Genomic DNA, 21,990 nt, shown 5'->3' on the forward strand with positions numbered 1-21,990 from the left:
GTAGATTAGCAGCCTACTATTTTTAGGCTACTCTACATAAAGTACCCAATAGAAAACATCACTTAACCTACTTGCCTGGCTTCTATAAATGTAACTGCTGATTATCATGTGTCGGCTACACGAGGCCTCTGGACACTTATGTTAGGCCCCATTCACAATATAAATACAAACAACATACACATATAAATGTTTATTATTAAATATCATGAAATTGGCATATTATTTATTGGGACAAATCTCCAAACTAGCTGTGTAGCACTAGAGGATCAACATAAGTATCTGTGGCTCTTCCATGTTAACAACACTGTGACTTTGAGATGCAATTTAATCAACATAATTGTAGCAAATACAACAATAAATTGTTAGCTACATATTTATCCATTTACAGTGTAATCATGTCAGATTTTTGCCGTTTTCTTGTGAAGTACATTTGGTGGAATTTGCAGAAAATTAAACACTATGTTGTGGTAGTTCTCTGTAGGTTCTGAGCATTCTGCTGCCTCCTGTTCTTGGTCTTCGCTGTAGAGAGAAAGAGCGAGAGAGAGTTTACGTCACATGCAAAGATACACATTTACTGTTTTATTCTTTGTTTCTCTTGTTGGGATCACTCACCAAATTCGTTCTTCAGCATGATCTTCATGCCTATACCCATGGCCAGGATCAGCACCACAGCAGACACACCACAGATCACTATGACCAACAGCGTCATGGCTGACACACATGGAGACAACACAGAGGGACAGACATGGGGACAGCACAGAGAAACAGACATGAGGACAGCACAGAGGGACAGATGTCCCCAGGAATTGGTAGGAAATAGAAATAATAATTTTCACACAATAGGCTCATTTGCGGAGTAGTAAGACAAAGCAATATCTTGACAGCTCCAAATCCAATCATAAGTGTAAAAATTGTAAATATTCAACTCTCAAATATGACTGGCGAATAGGTCTACCTTCAATTTCAATCTCCTTTGGTTCTGAGGTGAAGTTGCCACAGGGACTCTGGATGGTGCAGGCGTATTTCTCCTTGCCAGAGGTATCTATGCCGACCTTCTTCACGGTGAGCTGGCTACTGTTCTCGCCCTCCAGGCAGACGTCATCCTTCAGCCAGACAAACACCAGCGGGCTTTTTAGTTCCACTGGCAGGTTATGGGAACACTCAATGTTGAGGGTATCACCCTCCTTCACTTTGAACCCAGAACTGGTGTTCAGTAGCACTTTAAAATCTGTTGGGTTGAAGAGAGGTTAAGAAATGGTTAAAAAGTGTTGTATGTCATAGTTAGGGTCAAGAGTTGTGATTTTTTTGGTTGTCTCATTCCACTAGGTCACACACACACACACACACACACACACACACACACACACACACACACACACACACACACACACACACACACACACACACAATACCTTTTGAGCAGTACTGTTGAACTGAAAGAGGCAAATAAGGAAAAAGAGAATATTAGAGAGTCCCTGCCTCTGGTGTACAATACATCATCTTCATCTCCTCGTAAATGTTCTCAGAGACATAATGTCAGAGAGAGCCATGTATACACTGAATGTACAAAACATTTCCATGACAGACTGACCAGGTGAATCCAGGTGAAAGCAATGATGCCTTATTGATGTCACATGTTAATTCCAATTCAATCAGTGTAGATCAGGCGTGGGCAATTCCAGTCCTCGAGGGCCTGATTGGTGTCACAGTTTTGCCCCAGCCCCAGCTAACACACCTGACTCCCATAATCACCTAATCATGATCTTCAGTTTAGAATGCAATTTAATTAATCAGCTGTGTTTGCTAGGGACGGAGAAAAAATGTGACACCAATCAAGCCCTAGTGGACAGGAGTTACCAACCCCTGGTGGACAGGAGTTACCAACCCCTGGTGTAGATGAAGGGAAGGAGACAGGTTAAATAAGGATTTTAAGCCATGAGACGGATTGGGTTTGAGTGCCATTCAGAGGGTGAATGGACACGACAAAAGATTTAAGTGTCTTTCAACGGGGTATAGTAGTTGTAGGTGACAGGTAAAAATATTCTCAGTGTGAAATAGTTCCCAATCTTTCTGATTGTGACGTCATGTTGTATAATTTCTTACAGCACACGCATCCATGTGTGTGGACAGCTGAGCTCGTGTAGATGTCTCTCTCACACACTCTCCCTCAACCTTAAAGCTGTTCTTTGGGCATGTGCATTTCTACATCTGCCAATCCGGACTCGCGCGTCAAATTGCTGCGAGTTGGTTTGAGGAGATTGTTGCGATTGCAAAGACATGGCTCTGCTTTTTCTATTGACAGTGCATACAGTATAGTTGTTCAAGATGGCTCTCTCAAAACAGGACCTGGGAACATCTGCTGATCTATCTACTAGGTTAGTGCTTATGTTCTATCTTTCTCAGTCACAAGTCATCACAAGTTGACGTTACTTCTCCTTTACTAGCTAGCCAATTCAATCTTATTGGGGAACCTCATCCCTCTCCATACTTGAATTGTGACCTGATTCAGGAAACTAGGCGTATGTCGCTGGTCACAACTTCACAGGAGCGCTATTTGAACGGAAAACATTTTTTTAATCAAAATGCATTTTTGGCAGAAATGCCTTCTCGAACATGAACTTTCATCTGCCTTAATACATGTGTATGCAATCTGTAAATACAAATAAAATTGTTTAAAATTACAAGCCTTGTTGGTTAAGCCACAGAACAAGTTGGCAACCTTCCCATTAGCCATGATTGGCTGAGATAATGAGTGGGCTAGATATAGCGAGAGAGGAGTTCGGATTGGTCTGCCATATTGAAGGCTTCTGTCTTTTTGAGCTAGTCAGTCTGTGTTGGTTATCCTGTCGAACGCAGCTTTAAAACATTTTTTTTTATTGTGGAGCTGCATAAGTGTTGCTCTCCACTTTCTGGAGGACCAAGTTTTGAAATCAGTGGAATTAAAGTATAATAGCTAAAGAGATGGAGAAAACACCTGTCTCCGGATTACATCTTCAAAACTAAGGGCAACCGTGGTATGGCATTCGTGACAGGGAGACGTGTCCATCATGCATGATTATGTATACAGGTAAGATAGCTGACGCTAGACTAACTACATTTTTCAGATTTTACACATTCTAATTTTGACAGTGGTTGCATTTCATGCTAAAGTGTACTGTTAGCTAGCTAGCTAACATTAGCTGGCTGGCTCCCTAGCTGACATTGTTTCCCAGAGCAGTTTGCTTTTCTAGTTAGAGCCTAACGTTAGCTAGGTAACATTGGACCTGGTTGGTTAGCTCCCAGCACTGTGGCATTGTTGGCACTTTGTTCATTGTTGTTTAACTAGCTAACGTCTGCTGGCTGGCTCGTTAGCTAACGTTACATGTGTACAACAGCAGTTGAATATGGCCTGTCATTTAACGTCTGCAAAAAAGCGTAATGAAATTTTGCCAGCGGAGCTGTTAAGGCAGTTTATGTTATCCAGAGGTAAACAAATCATCGTCAAGTGCGAGCTCCTAAAGTGAAACGAGATGGGTGGGGCTAAAGCTTTCGAGGGTGTGAACGATGCTGAATGGGTGTAGACAAAGAACTATTCATTAGATACCAAAACATTCAATGGTGATTTTCTCAAAAGTAAGTTTACAAGTTGATCAACTTTCAAAGAAGAATTACTTTCCCATTGTTCCTCAAATGCAGTGTATGATATACCAATTTATAGCTCTGAGTCTCTACTTTTATCCAATGTAAAAAATCACCATTTGACTTTTTGCTCCATAAGACTGAATCCAGGTGGTGAGTCACATTTTCAAAATATGTGCAGTAGAGGTATATTAACCCTTTATTGGCCTATGGATAGGGCAAGCATGCAAGCACACTTGTAAGTGTTTTGTTTGGAACACAACCCTGCATCCCCACCATCACACAATTACTGTTTATGCAATGCAGAAACTAGTCAATATAAATCACAATCTGGATCAGGTGGATGTCATTTGAAAGCTTGCTCTATTGCCAACATGACTAGCTAAGTTACACAATGATAGTGTTTCGCTTTCACAATGCAATTCAGAGAAAAAGATCCTAATTTTGGTGAAAGGAGTTATCATGAGTACATTCCGGTTCGTGTGCCACGGTGAATTTTCTTCACAAACAGGCTCATTCTGTTCAGAACAACCCAGGGTATTATGACATGTCATCTTGTTACTGTACATCAAACAGTGATCATAAATGTTGACATGGGTTTTATACTATTGAAATGTAACATGCAAATTTAGACTCACAGGTGTTTGGCTGGCTTGTATGAGATCAAAGTGGTATTTATTATAAATCAACATCACCTTTCAAAATACATAGTCCTTACATTTACAGCATTTCTCACTCAGACAACAAAACTGTGACAGACCGCCTTGATTCTGTCTTATGTAGCAAAATTGTTTTTGTTTTGTACATGGGATAAAAGCAGAGACACAGAGCTACAAAATCGTATAACATACGGTGCATTTGACGAACAATGGGAAAGTAATTCTGCTTTGAAAGTTGATAAACTTGAGAAAATGGCCTTTGAATTTTTTGGTACCTAGTGGAGAGCTCTTCTTTGTCTACACCCGTACAGCATCGTTCACACCCTCTTAAGCTTTAGCCCCACCCATCTCTTTAAGGGATGATCCGAGCGTTCGGTACTAACAGCAGTAGTCAAGCACCCAAGCTAACTGGTTAACTTGCTAGCTACTAACAGACACAAAAGAGAGAACAGCTCACTGACCATTACTCACCCTAGCAAAGCTGGTTAGGCTGTTTTTATGTTATACAGAGCATTGGTGACTGCAACTGTGCTGTCAGATTGTCCATTCATAAATCCAGAGCGTTTTGCTCTCGGAGCGTACAGAGTGCACACTGCACTGGACTCTCTGGCCGATGAGTGGGTTGATCCGAGTGTTCTGACCTCACAACGGCAGTCGAGCACTCAAGCTAACATTGGCTATCTACTTCCAGACACAAATGAGAGAACACCCCACTCTGACCATTTTACTCACCCTAGCAGAGCTGGTTATCCAGAGCGTTGGTGACTGTGCTGCTGGCAACAATTTAATTATGCTTTTTTGCCGACGTTTACTGACACCGGCCATATTCAACGGGTGTTGAGCATTCACAAATTCATGAGTTATTCTGCGCTCTGGCACACTGAGACGAGAGTTCTCTGAAATCGGAAAAGATGGCCAGACTGAATTTACAAACACACCCAAAATGGTTGCTTGCATAGTGGAGTCTAAGACATCTAGCTAGCTAAACAACGAACCATAATCCCAACTCACGACGTTACTACCCTGCATGAATCTGCAGGTAGCTAACCAACCACCACCAACTAGCAAAGCAAATGGCTCTGTGATACGAATAATAAGATCATACACGTAACGTTAGCTAGAGACCTTACAGTACACTTTAACTTCAAATGAAAACCAATGTCAAAATTAGAAATGTAACATTTGAAAACGTTGCTAGCCAGACTATTTTACCAGTGCTCTGAAATCGGAGTAGTTGGCCAGAGCAAATTTACCAGCTGACAACAGTTGTTGCAGTGACATTCTATTGAAATGGATACTTGAATAGGAATATTTTGTTAAGACATTTGCTAGCTACACAATGAACCATAGGCCCACAACTCATGGCGTTTCTACCCTGGATGAATCTTCAGGTAGATAACCAACCAGGTTCAATGTTAGCTAGCTAGAGTAGGCTGTAACTAGCAAAGCAAACGGCTCTGAGATCATACACGTAACGTTAGCTAGCGAGCCAGACAGCTAACGTTAGGTAGCTAACAGTACACTAACTTGAAATGAAACCATTTTGTCAAAGTTAGAAGTGAGTAATATCTGAATGTGGCTAGCTAGACTATATTACCTGTATACATCATGGATGGATGCGTTTCCCTGTCATGGATGCCATGGTTGCCCTTAGTTTGAAGATGTAATCTGGAGACAGGTGTTTTCTCCATCTCCTTAGCTATCGTACTGGAATTCCACTTATTTCAAAACTCGGTCCTCCAGAAAGTGGAGAGGAACACTTATGCAGTTTCACTACACAATAAAAAGTTTAAAGCTGCATTGGACAGGATTACGGAGATATACTGACCAGCTCAAATAGACAGAAGTGAGCTATATGGCAGACCAATCCGAACTCATCTCTCGGCATGTCCAGCCCACTCATTATCTCAGCCAATCATGGCTAGCGGGAAGGTTGCTGGTTTTTTTCTGTCGCTAAACCAACTAGGCTCTTAATCTAACAATTTCATTTGTATTTACACATAGCACACGTTTGTTATTAAGGCACATGGAAGTTCACATTTTCCAGATGGCATTTCTGCCAAAAAACACATTTAGATGTTTTTTTAAATTTACTTTCAAACGGCTCTCCTGTGAAGTAGTGACCAGCGACATACACCTAGTTTCGTGAAACGAGTTTGCAAAAGTTGCCGGGTACAAGTATAAAGGGATACATAACAAAATCCTTTATTTTATTGCAGCAATGTCTTCAGGAACGTCTGGGATCTGAGTGAATGGACAGTTGTGACCCATAAATGGCGCCAGACAATTTGAGTGTTTGTCTGCTCTGTAAGTCAACGCCTCATTTAAATACACAACCTGTGTGTTCCAGCTTCTGAACCAAGGGTCTGAATAAAGATGTTCAACTCCATCATATTGTTGCTAATGTATTACAGATGGCAGAACTGGAGGTTTACAGCATGGTGGTGGAGACAGGAACTCCTTCAGTCAGCATGGTGGTGGAGACACAGGAACTTGCCTGAAGAAATTATTCTGATTGTCTTGATCAGTTTCTAAACTACAATTTGCTTACAATTCACATGACTAACAGTACCCTTCCACGTCACTATTAACAATCCACAGAGCTGGGCTTTACAGAAGTGGCCAGGAAAGACATTGTTTAAAGACAAAAATAAGCAAAAACGTTTGTTGTTCGCCAAAAGGCATGTGGGAGACTCCCCAAACATATGGAAGAAGGTACTCTGGTCAGATGAGACTAAAATGGAGCTTTTTGGCCATCAAGGAAAACGCTATGTCTGGCGCAAACCCAACACCTCATCACGCCAAGAACACCATCCCCACAGTGAAGCATGGGGGTGGCAGCATCATGCTATGGGGATGTTTTTCATTGGCAGGGACTGGGAAACTAGTCAGAATTGAAGAAATGATGGATGGTGCTAAATACAGGGAAATCCTTGAGGGAAACCTGTTTCAGTCTTTGAGATTTGAGACTGGGATGGAGGTTCACCTTCCAGCAGGACAATGACCTTAAGCATACTGCTAAAGCAACACTCGAGTGGTTTAAGGGGAAACATTTAAATGTCTTAGAATGGCCTAGTCAAAGCCCAGACCTCAATCCAATTGAGAATCTGTGGTATGACTTAAAGATTGCTGTACACCAGCGGAGCCCATCCAACTTGAAGGAGCTGGAGCAGTTTTGCCTTGAAGAATGGGCAAAAATCCCAGTGGCTAGATGTGCCAAGCTTAGAGAGACATACAGCTGTAATTGCTGCAAAAGGTGGCTATACAAAGTATTGACTTTGGGGGGGGGGGGGGGTGAATAGTTATGCACATTTTCAGTTTTTTTGTCTTATTTCTTGTTTTATTTTAATTCCAGGTTGTAAGCCAACAAAATAGGAAAAATTCCAAGGGTGGTGGATACTTTTGCAAGCCACTACGTGTGCATGTATATACAGTGGGGAGAACAAGTATTTGATACACTGCCGACTTTGCAGGTTTTCCTACTTACAAAGCATTTAGAGGTCTGTAATGTTTTATCATAGGTACACTTCAACTGTGAGAGATGGAATCTAAAACAAAAATCCAGAAAATCACATTATGATTTTTAAGTAATTAATTTGCATTTTATTGCATGACATAAGTATTTGATCACCTACCAACCAGTAAGAATTCCGGCTCTCCCAGACCTGTTAGTTTTTCTTTAAGAAGCCCTCCTGTTCTCCACTCATTACCTGTATTAACTGCACCTGTTTGAACTCGTTACCTGTATAAAAGACACCTGTCCACACACTCAATCAAACAGCCTCCAACCTCTCCACAATGGTCAAGACCAGAGAGCTGTGTAAGGACATCAGGGTTAAAATTGTAGACCTGCACAAGGCTGGGATGGGCTACAGGACAATAGGCAAGCAGCTTGGTGAGAAGGCAACAACTGTTGGCGCAATTATTAGAAAATGGAAGAAGTTCAAGATGACGGTCAATCACCCTCGGTCTGGGGCTCCATGCAAGATCTCACCTCCTGGGGCATCAACGATCATGAGGAAGGTGAGGGATCAGCCCAGAACTACACGACAGGACCTGGTCAATGACCTGAAGAGAGCTGGGACCACAGTCTCAAAGAAAACCATTAGTAACACACTACGCCGTCATGGATTAAAATCCTGCAGCGCATGTCCAGGCCCGTCTGAAGTTTGCCAATGACCATCTGGATGATCCAGAGGAGGAATGGGAGAAGGTCATGTGGTCTGATGAGACAAAAATAGAGCTTTTTGGTCTAAACTCCACTCGCCGTGTTTGGAGGAAGAAGGATGAGTACAACCCCAAGAACACCATCCCAACCATGAAGCATGGAGGTGGAAACATCATTCTTTGGGGATGCTTTTCTGCAAAGGGGACAGGACGACTGCACCGTATTGAGGGGAGGATGGATGGGGCCATGTATCGCGAGATCTTGGCCAACAACCTCCTTCCCTCAGTAAGAGCATTGAAGATGGGTCGTGGCTGGGTCTTCCAGCATGACAATGACCCGAAACACACAGCCAGGGCAACTAAGGAGTGGCTCCGTAAGAAGCATCAAGGTCCTGGAGTGGCCTAGCCAGTCTCCAGACCTGAACCCAATAGAACATCTTTGGAGGGAGCTGAAAGTCCGTATTGCCCAGCGACAGCCCCGAAACCTGAAGGATCTGGAGAAGGTCTGTATGGAGGAGTGGGCCAAAATCCCTGCTGCAGTGTGTGCAAACCTGGTCAATAACTACAGGAAACTTATGATCTCTGTAATTGCAAACAAAGGTTTCTGTACCAAATATTAAGTTCTGCTTTTCTGATGTATCAAATACTTATGTCAAGCAATAAAATGCAAATGAATTACTTAATCATACAATGTGATTTTCTGGATTTTTGTTTTAGATTCCGTCTCTCACAGTTGAAGTGTACCTATGATAAAAATTACAGACCTCTACATGCTTTGTAAGTAGGAAAACCTGCAAAGTCGGCAGTGTTTCAAATACTTGTTCTCCCCACTGTATGTGTAGTTGATGCCATGACACAATCACTCATTCCACTAACATTTCAAACAACCATCATATAAAAATTGATAACTCAACTATCCATTGGCAGTAGGGAGTATATGAAATGAATACTGACCAGTAGCATTGAAGCATTGGGTAGTGTTTGAGCACAGGGTGTCACAGATGGCTGAGGGAGTTGGATGGAGAGGAAGAAAGACTATAGATGCTTTGAATATAGATTTTGTCTGATTTTCAAGAAAGATCAAGTTAACACAGAAATACAACAAGCTAGAATACTGTAATGGTCTAATGTAAAAGTCTGAAGGTCAGGGGAAGGAGTAGGTTTGCAAGCTACCGGTAATTTAACAGTTACCGGAACATTCAGTAATTTAGGTCATTAACATGTAATCTATGGCAATCTATTCAAATTTGTAATTTATACTTGAATAAGTTTAAAAAATGTTTATATATAGGATTGAATTTTATATCTGTGTCCATATTGTCCATGAGTTTCTAGTGGATAGACCATATGGTTCAAGACAAAAGCCTAATTAATGAAAAAAGCATCTTATCAACAATGCATTATTTTCATTTAACTCTTCGACCTATTGACTTTTCACAACTGCCACCAATTTAGCACACAAACATTTACTACAAAGACATATTGACATAGTAAAATACATTAAAAAAAAAAGAAGGATATTCATGCTGAAACCCTTTATCAAACACCAATGGTATTCACTAAGTTGAAGGTTTATATTTAGGATAAGGTTTTACAGTTTCGTCATTCTATTTCTTATTTAAAAATGATCTTATCACATGGCAAATAAGGCCACACAGAGGGCCAGAAATAATTACAGAAACCTGTGATAAACTGAAGTACCCAAAAAGCCCCCCCCCCCCCCCCCAAGAAAGTTTGTAAAATTCTGGCAGTTTAATGGTAGACTTAAAGTTACCAGTAATATGCCCTCCCTTTGCAACCCTAGGATGGAGTAATAAAGTGGAATGGTTACCCTTGTCTGGTAATCCCATAGCAGATATTCCAGGTGAGTGGGTTACGTTGCACCTTAGACACATCAAGGGAACACAGGTAGAACAGACACTACCTACAGAGAAATATATAGAGAGAAGGTTGAGGCGGAGAGGGAAAGGGATGGAAGAATGACAGCAGGGATAAAGAAAAAGAGAGAGGTGTGTGTGTATATAGAGGATTGGGTCACAGGAGACAGAGAAGGGGAAAAAGTGAAGGCTTCAATAGTAACTAACATAAATCCAGAATATTCACCAGGTAATATTAAACTGGATTTTTTTAAAAAGGGAAATGGGATTGTTCCTTACTGATCATGAGAAGGCTAGCAAGTGAATACAAGCCTGTCCCTGTCCTGGCCTTCATTAGTACCATCTGACAAAGATGAGATGTCAGTCAGTTTCTATTCATTCAAAAAGTTAATCAAAATAGAAATGGGTTCAAATGTAAATGAAACCCACAAACAATATTTAATTCAGGACTTTCTCAATGTCAAAAACCTAGAAATGTTACTAAAAACTTTAAAAATAAAACCTGTTCATAGGATCATTAAATACATTAGCCTACATCATTACATTGAATCAAATATGTTACCTCTTGTGCTGGATCTCTGGTCATGCACGGAGTTCCCTGGACGAGGAGTGAGTGAGCGTCTCTACAGAAAGCTATTGTACACTGTGGCTGATATAAACACTGATATGAATGCAAATCACCTCACCACCCACAGCACCAGACAGTAACACAAGCGATATACAGATAATACCGGAGCATGTTTGTGCCCTGCTTGGCACCTGGAGTTTGATGTTCATGGAAAGGAGTGATAAGACTGTCGGTGGTGCTATTGGACTGTTTTACAAGATTCAGAACACATTTAGTAAGTAGCCTTGCCCGAGGAGCAAATATTTTGTTTCTGTAGCATGAGGCAGTTTGATGGACCCGCTGGACAGGACTCTAGTCTATCGCATGGCCTTACCTTCAATCTAGCTCCTTAATGCGGAGTGCCAAGCAGAGACGCATCGGGTTCCATTTTTACACCCTTTGGTATGATTCAGCAAGGGATTGAACTCCCAACCTCGTGGTTAGAGTGTCCACCCTAAGGCCATTGAGTTGGTTTGAACAAAATGCCAGCGGTCAAACCTGGACATGGCTACAATATTTCATAACTTGGCATCATGTCTGCCTCCAACACATATTTGCACATGCACACACACTATAACTCATGAAAGACTGATGTCAATGCACCTCTTATCAGAATTAATTGCTGACTTTATAGTTGAACCATGCAAATTGCATGTTGACTTCCAAAGGATCAGGAGCCCTTTTCACAGACAGCACATTTCAAAAAATTATGAGCAGTACAGTACAAAAGTACACTGCATCATGGGATATGAAGTTCAACTCTCCTCACTACCTGTCAGTCTGGCTCTGAAGCCATAAAGGTCTGTTCTCTGGACTTCAGATTCACTTCCTCTGTGGCCACCAGAGAGTGCTGTTGATCAAACAAATACAGTTACCCATCACATTTCTCCCCCTTTCGGTCTCTTTTACCATTTAAAACTTGCAGTGATTTGTCGTCATTTATTCAGGCCTGCCTAACTGAGGATAAACACATGTTTCTCCTCCCAGAGAGCTCAAATAAATCAATTCCTATTAGTCTGGGCAGGAGAAGGAAAGGTCCCCTGACCCATATATTCCTGTTACAGCCTCTGCTCTGCTCTCCTCTGCTGATGGAATGGCATTCTATTGGCCTGAGAGATTACAGCACTGTCCCCTAAAGCAGCAATGTGGAAGGGCCACATCCTGCCTCATAAAAAAAAGAAGAGAATCTGTTCTGTAAACGTTGGCTTGTTACACGAAAACCCACACTAGTACGAAAAGGTCTACTATAAGAGAGACGAGCGGCTTTTTCTTCATTTTGATCACGCGCCGGACATGCATTTAAGGTCCACTTGATTGGCTCCACTTGATTGGCTCCACTTGAATGGCTCCACTTGATTGGCTCCACTTGAATGGCTCCACTTGATTGGCTCCACTTGATTGGCTCCACTTGAATGGCTCCACTTGATTGGCTCCACTTGATTGGCTCCACTTGAATGGCTCCACCTGATTGGCTCCACTTGATTGGCTCCACTTGATTGGCTCTACTTCATTGGCTTTTAGATTTGATCCATAGGTGTTTCTAGTACCATGCCCTGAACTTTGACTTGGAGAGAGGCAAGGTGAACGAAATTGGTGATCCAAACAGTTTATGTAGGTAGGCTATAGCCCTATGTCTGAATTATAACAGGTATTCTTATGTTTGTAAATAGTATGTTTTCTTCAAATGTATCTTTCCTTTTCAATATTTGCAGACTCTTCAAGCAGTAGTTTATCTTTTTAACTGCTTTCTTATCAAACACTTCTCTCATGTAGTGCTATGTAAAAACATTTTAATTCAGTCCCAAAAGCTTTTTACCCGGAAGATGGTGGCCTTCAGTGGGCTCTGCCGAAGTCTTTCTCGCCTGGCGAAGAGAACTGCTCAGTACAAGTTTGGGAAACTGAACACCTACAACAATACCTGTCCACCAACTCAAATAAAGGTATGCCTAATTGTAGAAAGACTCAAACAACTCATTGGAATTTTTGGAAATAAATTAGACAATTTTTCTTCTGGAAATATTTACTTTGAGTAGCCTATTGAATGTTTTTAAAGTATTTGACTGGATGTGCCTTTATCCACTGGCAATTATAGGGCTGGCTGGTGACAACGCTATCTCTAATGGGGTGGGAAGCGGAGTCACAGCTCTTGTGGTTGGATTCACAACCTGTTCTCATAATGCGCTGTTGGTGCTATATCCGGTAGCTATATTTGCTCAGGCAAGTTTTCACCTGAGTTAAGTCTCATAGCCTACACTGTCTAGTCTGAAATACAGTAGGACAGGAACACAAGCACACCACCCACATCAGAGTTTCTCAAGAGCCAAGACGAGAGCAGTTTTATCACTGTAACCCTGCTTCCCCTTTTGCGGCCCATTGCCACAGCAACTCTTCCCTTTCAGACAGGAAATGACAGGGAGTCCTGAATGAGGAGGATCTAAGTGTGTCAGTGCAGGGTGGTTCACTTTGCTGTGACACCCTCAATGGGTGATCATCATTTTGGAATCCCACCGTTACTTCAGCCATGTCTAAGAACATAAAGACTCTGGGTGTTCCTGGTGTTGGTCACATGGTAAGTTGTCAGTTTCTCTGTAGACTTGGGTTGAATTCAGTGAGGTGTAATGTTACATACTTTTCAGATAGACATATATCATGTGAACAGACCTGCATCTCTGCCATGTACAGTAGGAGTCAACTCAACAAAATTCTATCTGCAATGTTCAAAAACTGCCCTATCTAGAGCTGGCCTCAAGTCAAGGTTTGTTCTGGGTCACCTAAGGATCTATTGGCAAAGCGCATGCCCCACCCACCTCAGGATCTGTCTTTTTCAGCCATCTATTTCCTGTGTATGAGGGGTGCAAAATCCATTTGACACAAATCTCGTAGGATTGATTCCTTTTATTTTACTCCTGCAACTCTTTCATACTCTTGTTTGTGCCGATTTTGATTTTATTTTTTAGCCCCTTTTTTTCCCTTTTAACTTTTGCCTAAAATGACATACCCAAGTTTAACTGCCTGTAGCTCAGGCCCTGAAGCAAGGATATGCATATTATTGGTACCATTTGAAAGGAAACACTTTGAAGTTTATGGAAATGTGAAAGGAATGTAGTAGAATATAACACAATCTGGTAAAAGACAATACAAAGAAAAAACAACCGTTCTTTTGTATTGTTTTGTACAATCTTTGAAATGCAAGAGCGAGGCCATAATGTATTATTCCAGCCCAGGTGCAGTTTTTGATTTTGGCCACTAGATGGCAGCAGTGTATGTGCAACGTTTTAGCCTGATCCAATGAACCATTGCATGTCTGTTCAAAATTTGGAATCGAGACTGCCCAAATGTGCCTTATTTGTTTTAATAACTTTTCATGTTCAAAATTGTGCACTCTCCTCAAACAATAGCATGGTATTATTTCACTGTAATAGTTACTGTAAATTGGACATCGCAGTTAGATTAACAAGAATTTAAGCTTTCTGCCAATATCAGATATGTCTATGTCCTGGGAAATGTTCTTGTTACTTACAACCTCATGCTAATCGCGTTAGCTCAACCGTCCCGTGGAAGGGACACCGATCCCGACGACGTTACAGCTGTGAAAGTGTTTGTAATGACCTGTCTGTGTAATGCCTGAAATGGGATACATTGTCTTTCCGTTGAATCTTTAATAACGCTAAAGCTTTGACAGGGATTTACCAAAGCTGCTACAAGACAATGTTGGCTGTTAGTGAAACCAACCAGGCATCTAAGCCACTGTCAAACAAAGTATACAGATGTTGTTTACAGATTGCCCTCCTCAGCGATATCACATCCGATCTCTATGGCATGTGCTGTTGTCCCTCTGCCTCTGTGGCGCAATCACTGATGACTGAGTCACATAACACTGGGTGTTGGGTGGTGATGTCAGGGAAATGACTCATATCCTCAGGAGGCTGTTGAGACATCTTAAGTGAGTCCGGGTGGATACGAGAAGTGACCTGTGATTGGAGTGCCCACGCTCAAAGAAATGCATGCTTATGATGGTCTCATGGAAGGACTTGTCATAAGGACATCTTGTCATAATTTGCAGCATCATTGTCATCACTATTGTACACAACACAGTGAGTTCCAAGGATCTTGTCATTCATCAGAGACCGTATTTATAAAGCGTCTCAGAGTACGAGTGCTGATCTAGGACTAGTTAACTTCGTATCTTAATGAACAAGACATGGACAGAGGGGACCTGATCCTAGATCAGCACTCCTACTCGATGCTTTATGAACACCTCCCCAGAACCAGCACACTCCTAGTGGACTCATAAAGTTATGTTTGCTCATCTTAGCAGTTAGCATGCACCTTATGCATGAGGCTGTAGGATTGCTTAGGTCCATCTGGTGTGCTCTGAAATGTAGAATGTCTGCTTGTCTTTTGTTTGCATTCAGTACAGCATGCACATTCCTGTCCCGACTTCACCTTTCTTTGGGAAAGAACATGAAGTCTAAGCTTCACTGCACCTGAAAAACAAACATTCTCTGTCCTGAAAGCTGAATGAGAGCAGTACAGTGACATCCACTCTTCCTGTGTGAGCTGGGGCCTTGCCTGCTTGAGTGCTCTAACGTAGAGGAGAGCTGTCAGAACAAAGACATGCAGCTATTTTTCTTCACTCACTTCCTGATGCTGCGTTGGTGTGTTTTTCACTTCATTCACTGCCTGAGATTTCTCATTGTCAATGCCTGGTTGAGTGATTGTAAGATTTTTCCTGTTTTGAATGGTATTCTGGTCTATAGCGTTGGTCTGTTTCTATTCCATGAAGTTGGTCTCCACTTCTACATTACTGACTTTAGATTTTAATGTCTGTGGAACTGTGTTTTGTATTGATGGATCATGTGATATTGTATTTGACTGAGACTGACACACTTTCCCCTTACTTGTCTCTGCAGAGCCAGGCAGTGTCAGATGGCGGTAAGCCTGTGTGTGTTTGTGCCTGTCTGTCTCTGAGCTGTTTCTCAAATATGAGCATGCCTGTGCGGGAAGTAGTGTCAGTCTGCTACCCTGAGGCTTCGGGGTGTGTATGGTTTTTATTAGTGTGTGTGTGTGATTTCTCAGAGCTGAACATGTCTGGTCGTGGCTGTGCGGGCAGTTGTACCAGTCTGCCAGGGGCCCAAGGGGGAGATGCCCAGGCCAGCAGTGTCGTCAGCTGGGCTGTGTGCTTCGAGAAGCTATTGGAAGACCCCATGGGAGTATGCTACTTCAAGGTGAGCCACACACACTCACCTTCAGAAATCATTGCTATTAATTGAGAAGAATGATTGCTTTCTCGCCACTCAGCAAACGCAAACATGTTTTTCTCAGAGTAAAGCAACGGGAGGAGTCATACAGCAGGCCTTTAAAAAAATATATATGTTTTTTAGGAGCACTAGAATTGGTTTTATTTGTTGATTGAGCCTATGTGAATTCTAGCTTATTCTGAAGAGCATGCTGTGCTCTAGAAACCTAATAACCCTTAAAATACGTTGTTTATTTTAAAAAGCTAAAATGTTAGACCGTTGCGTCACTCAAGAGGCCTAAGGCACTGCAGTGTTTAAGGGGTAATTACAGACCTGAGTTCGTTCCCAGGCTGTCACAACCGATCAGGAGTCCCATAGGGTGGCAGACAATTGGACCAGTGTCGTTCGGGTTAAGGGAGGGTTTGTTCGAGGGGGCTTTACTTGGCTCATCGCGCTCTAGCGACTCTTTGTGGTGGGCCGGGCACCTGCAGGCTGACTTCGATCATCAGTTAAATGGTGTTTCCTCTGACACATTGGTGCAGCTGGCTTCCGGGTAAAGCGGGCGGGTTTTAAGTGTGGTTTGGCGGGTCATGTTTTGGGGAACGCATGACTCAACTTTCACCTCCTGAGCCCATTGGGGGAGTTGCAGCGATGAAACAAGTTCATCATTGGGGAGAGAAAGGGGTAAAAAAAATGTTAAAATACCTGCTAGCTGAGATCTACTGCTCAGATTTAAAAACAAATGCAAGCCTATTAAACAATAACCTATTTAAAACAGTTGTGCAGTAGGCTAAAGGCCCAATGCATTATCCCTGCGTATTGGCAGGGCAATTCAAGCATAGCCAATGTTTTTCTCAGACAATTAACAATTTTTAAACTTGAGGTTTATGATCACACTGGTAACAGATCACTTATATTATTTGCACCACAGCTGAGTAAGCATACATCGAAATGATTTTTATTTTACCGGACTGATGCCTGTATCTGATTGGCTAGCCGTAGACCTATAGATGCATTTGATTTACTCTCTGGGCCTGCGGGATATGGCAGCGGTACAGCGACGCCTGATCATAACTCACAAATACAATTCCAGGTTGTACAGCTAAATATTTTGGCGCATATGGGCATTTTTTAAATTGTATTTAGTGAATAGGTCATCTGTTGACAAGATCTGATGGGAGCTGTATGGTAGGTCATCTGTTCATCAGGTCTATGTTGTCACGCAGGCCTTCCTGAGGTCAGAGGTGAGTGCGGAGAATATCCTGTTCTATCAGGCCTGCGAGAAGTTCCGGGAGATTCCACCCAGCCGGATGAAAGAGGTATGGGCTTATTCCTCTGTCTTCTCTTAACTAAATGGTAACAGTTGAATAGATGTGTTGAAGTAGGGACTGAGGAAGGAGAGTTGCATGTGTGTCTGTTTGGACCAGATTGTGGAGCTAGACTGATGTATGACTGGTAGACAATTAACAATTTTTAAACTTGAGGTTTAAGATCACACTGGTAACAGATCACTTATTATTTGCACCACAGCTGAGTAAGCATTTCCCTATATAGTGCACTACTTTTGACCAGGGCCCTAAATGGGGAATAGGGTGTCACTTGGGACTCGTATTATTCCCATAGTTAAGTGAGGAGGCTCATGCCATCTTCCAGACGTACCTGTCTGACCACGCTCCCTACGCTGTGAACATCGACGACACGGCTCGCGTGGAGGAGAAGGACCTGCTGAAGCCTACAGCTGAAATGTTTGACAAGGCCCAGAAACAGGTCAGCTCTGCTGCCATCTGCCTGCCGCATACACAGCTCACACAGACCAGCTAGCTAGCGCATGTTATACGCTTGGAATTCAGTTCTGTTTGAAGGAGATCGATGTAGAGCAACTCAAACTCATGACCAACTCTAGTGTAATAGTTTGGAAAGTCCAGTGCCATGCCAGTAACTGGTGTTTGTCCCTCCCTCCCTGGGTCAGATTTTAAAGTTGATGAAGATGGACAGCTACAGGCGCTTCGTCCGCTCCCCTCTTTACCAGAAGTGTACCCTGGCCAGTGTGGAGGGCAGGCCACTACCCAGCATCCCCGCCGAACCTACCAGCACAGGATCATGGGAGAACATGGCAACCTTTAGCTGCTCCCTCAATGACCGCAAGAAGGTGGGATGGATGAACTTCAACAATGACTATGAAAGCAATGTTTTGACCGTTAATGAGGGACATTTCCATTATTTCATTTGGATGTGTGTAATCAGTGTGGTTGTGTAATAGCTTGTAACCTGTGTTCAGCAGAAGGATAAGCAGCGGGAGAAGAGGGGATCGTTGGGAGGTAGGCTTCCCCTCAGCCATAAACCTACAAATCTCTTGTCTAACTCTATCTGTGATATTCTCTAGTTTGTTTACCCTCTGTCTGTTTCTCTGTCCTCCCCCGTCACCCTCTCCCCTCTCAGTAGACGTGTCGTACACTAAGGTGAATGTGTCTCGTAAGGACTATCGGATGTCCAACAGCAGTGTAGAGGTAAATTCATCATACTTGGTCATCTGGGATGTGGGAGGAGATTAGTTAAACAAATATAGACATGGAAGATTAAGTATAACCATTCATTCTCAACCCTCCCTTCTCTCCTCGTACTCCCCTCTCCCTCACTCCTCACCCCCTCTCCTCCTACTACACCCCTCTCCTTCACTCTTCTCTCCTCCTGTTCGCCTCTCTCCATCACTACCTCTACTGCTCCCCTTTCTCCCTCACTTCCTTTCCTCCATCTGCTCCCCTTTCTCCCTGACTTCTCTTGTCCAGAATGGTCGCTCTGGTCCCTCAGACCAGGGGCAGGGTGATGGTTGCGGTAGTGTGGAGGGAGGTTACTGCTGTGTCTACCTGCCTGATGGCAGTGCATCCCTGGCCCCCATATGGCCCGGCCTCCCCCTCAGAGAAATGCTGTCTGGCCTCTGTGAGAAGAGAGGCTTCCCCCTCAAAGACATCATTATCTACCTCCATGGCAAGGACAGGGTGAGCCAAAATGGGAATTGTCTTCCAGCCAGAGGTTTAAATGTTGTCAACAATGCTCACTTCACCTCAACATCCTAAATGACAGTTACCCATATGTCCTCCTATAGAAGCCCCTATCTCTGGAGCAGGACTGTTCAATACTGAGGGACCAGCAGGTCTCCCTGGAGCTGAGGGTGACGTTTGCGTGAGTCATCTGTCACTTCCTCTTTCTGTCTTACTGACCCGCAGTGTTTGTGTGTTTACTGTGTTGTGCTTGTGTGTGTTTACTGTGTTGTGCTTGTGTGTGTTTACTGTGTTGTGCTTGTGTGTGTTTACTGTGTTGTGCTTGTGTGTGTTTACTGTGTTGTGCTTGTGTGTGTTTACTGTGTTGTGCTTGTGTGTGTTTACTGTGTTGTGCTTGTGTGTGTTTACTGTGTTGTGTGTGTTTACTGTGTTGTGTGTGTTTACTGTGTTGTGTGTGTTTACTGTGTTGTGCTTGTGTGTGTTTACTGTGTTGTGCTTGTGTGTGTTTACTGTGTTGTGCTTGTGTGTGTTTACTGTGTTGTGCTTGTGTGTGTTTACTGTGTTGATGTGCTTGTGTGTGTTTACTGTGTTGTGCTTGTGTGTGTTTACTGTGTTGTGCTTGTGTGTGTTTACTGTGTTGATGTGCTTGTGTGTGTTTCAGGTTAGAGGTGGTGTTCACTGGTAAGACAGTGGGCATCATGGTGAAGTCCAGTAAGACTCTGCAGGATGCCCTGTCTGCGGTACTACAGAAACACCAACTCGCATCACACCAGGCCCGGGTCACCATGGTGGGTGTGTATGGACGTGTTTACCTGTACTTGTGGGGACGAGAAGTACCAATGAATAGTAAACAAACACATTTGACCAACTGGGTACATTTTGTTCATCCCCTTAAGGTCAAATACTATTTCTAGGGGGTTTAGCGTTAAGGTATGGGTTAGGGAAAATATGATTTTGAGTGTGAGGTTTGTGTGAACATATCCCGTTTTGCAGAGTGGGAGTGACGTGTAAACATCCCTGTATTGCAGAGTGAGAGTGATGTGCCACTGAGCATGAGCACTAGTGTGTTCAAACTGGCCAATAAGAAGCTGCAGCTGGACAAAGGTGAATACATACAGATTAGCACACACATGCTAACTAGTGCGTTGTCCCGATGGTGGACAGGACCAGGCTTTGTTCTGGTGTTGTGTATCCTAACTGGTGTTCCAGACCTTTTTAAACTCAGTAACCACAACTGCCTTCACTTTGGATAAGTGGTCACTCCCTGAGGACTAATCATTACTGTGAGTTACTTGGGTGTGTCTTTTTATGTTTGATTCTTCTATGTGACTCTCAGGTTTTCCCAGATATCAAACCCCATAATGTGTTCAGTAGCCTATCTATGACTTACTGCTGTGTTGTCTTTTCAGTTAGCAGTCCCAGGATCAGTGGCCAAACTCCAGTCACACAGGTGAGTCCTGCACTGTTGACAGCCAGGATGTTTGGGAGTCCAAAGCTTAAAGTAAAATGTGTGTGGTGTTCTAAACCCTTTTCAGGAGAGCGGTAGATCTCCAGTAGGCCCAGAGGTCCACGTGTCTCCCCAGGCAGACGGACCCGGAGCCAAGCCCAGGGTCAGGAAAAACCATGAGATGGAGGGTACGAGTCAGAACCATGGGGTCATGGCTTATTTACTGCACCTGTCTTGGACTAAACCCTATAGACTACCTAGTAGCTTTTAATGGGACTAAACCCTATAGACTACCTAGTAGCTGTAATGGGACTAAATGCCATAGACTACCTAGTACCTGTACTCTTAAGACTCACGTTAGCCCTAGTCTGAGACAAACTTAATGTATTTCTCTTTCTCCATGTCTCCTCCCTCCTGTCTCTCAGTGATGATAGAGCTGTTGTCCAGGGCCCAGGCCTGTAGGGTGGATGACCAGAGAGGCCTGCTGACCAAGGAACACCTGGAGCTGCCCCGGTTCCTCCTGAAACCCCCTGTCCACGACCAGGAGACTCAACAGGGGGAGGCTGGAGAGGTGACAGGGGGATGGAGCCCCCACAGACACTGAGTCAGAGAACCATCCCACTCCCACCCCTGTTGGAGCAGCAGAGCCTGGAGTCTGTCACTCATCAGGTTCCAAGCTCACAGGAAACGTGTGTGGGGGGAGTTGGTGTTAAATTTTTAACAAACTGTATACATGAAGACCCCAACTATTAAGAGGGCAATAGTCTAGCACTTTTGCCTATGATTGTCTAAGCTCAGAGACATGTCTTATCATACCTTTTGTACAAAATGAAATGCCAAGTCTGTTATAGGTTCCAATTCCTCCCCTGAATTCAGTTCTTTTGGAATCAAGGAATGACTTCATTCACGAGGGTCTTGCATCTCTAAGTTTAACTTTATATTTAACTAAGCACTTTGAGTACATGTTCTTTGATTTGAGATTTAACTGGTTTTATTTTAGCACTTCTCTTGTGAAATTTTAATTATCTGGGATTTAATACTTTTGAGCACATCATTTGCTGTGTTTGCACTTTGAATGCTAGGTCCTGAATGCTAGGTCCTCTGTGATGGTCAATCCCTTGAATGCCAGGTCCTCTGTGATGGTCAATCCCTTGAATGCCAGGTCCTCTGTGATGGTCAATCCCTTGAATGCCAGGTCCTCTGTGATGGTCAATCCCTTGAATGCCAGGTCCTCTGTGATGGTCAATCCTTTGAATGCCAGGTCCTCTGTGATGGTCAACCCTTCTGTCTGTGTTATCAGAGTGCTATTCAGGGTCTAACTTCAGTATTAACTTATCTTTCCATGCATTACACATTAATAAATCAGGTATCATTGA

At 43.0% G+C, this 21,990-nt stretch overlaps 1 protein-coding gene and 1 pseudogene across 1 annotated transcript; one reads left to right on the forward strand and one right to left on the reverse strand.

Annotated features, from left to right (window-relative positions):
- Positions 1 to 175: 175 nt before the first annotated feature.
- LOC139581432 (uncharacterized) lies at positions 176 to 11,001 on the reverse strand. The gene is made up of 8 exons (XM_071411194.1): positions 10,884 to 11,001; positions 10,601 to 10,664; positions 10,276 to 10,368; positions 9,399 to 9,449; positions 1,413 to 1,433; positions 956 to 1,228; positions 613 to 711; positions 176 to 519 (listed from the first exon to the last, which is right to left on the reverse strand). Exons 1-8 carry the CDS (start codon positions 10,905 to 10,907, stop codon positions 458 to 460), a joined length of 687 nt encoding a protein of 228 aa, XP_071267295.1. The 5' UTR covers positions 10,908 to 11,001; the 3' UTR covers positions 176 to 457.
- A 1,458-nt stretch (positions 11,002 to 12,459) lies between these two features.
- On the forward strand, positions 12,460 to 21,990 carry LOC139581433 (regulator of G-protein signaling 14-like; annotated as a pseudogene).

Source organism: Salvelinus alpinus, chromosome 7 (assembly GCF_045679555.1).
Source record: "Salvelinus alpinus chromosome 7, SLU_Salpinus.1, whole genome shotgun sequence".
NCBI lineage: Eukaryota > Metazoa > Chordata > Actinopteri > Salmoniformes > Salmonidae > Salvelinus > Salvelinus alpinus.

Excerpts from the sequence above, each read along its gene's own strand:
- LOC139581432 (XM_071411194.1), bottom strand. The coding sequence starts at position 10,907 with ATGACCAGAGATCCAGCACAAGAG. Across the intron at positions 10,665-10,883 it reads CCAGAGATCCAGCACAAGAG|ATGGTACTAATGAAGGCCAG; the intron begins GTAACATATTTG and ends CATCTTTGTCAG. Across the intron at positions 1,229-1,412 it reads TCAACAGTACTGCTCAAAAG|ATTTTAAAGTGCTACTGAAC; the intron begins GTATTGTGTGTG and ends TCAACCCAACAG.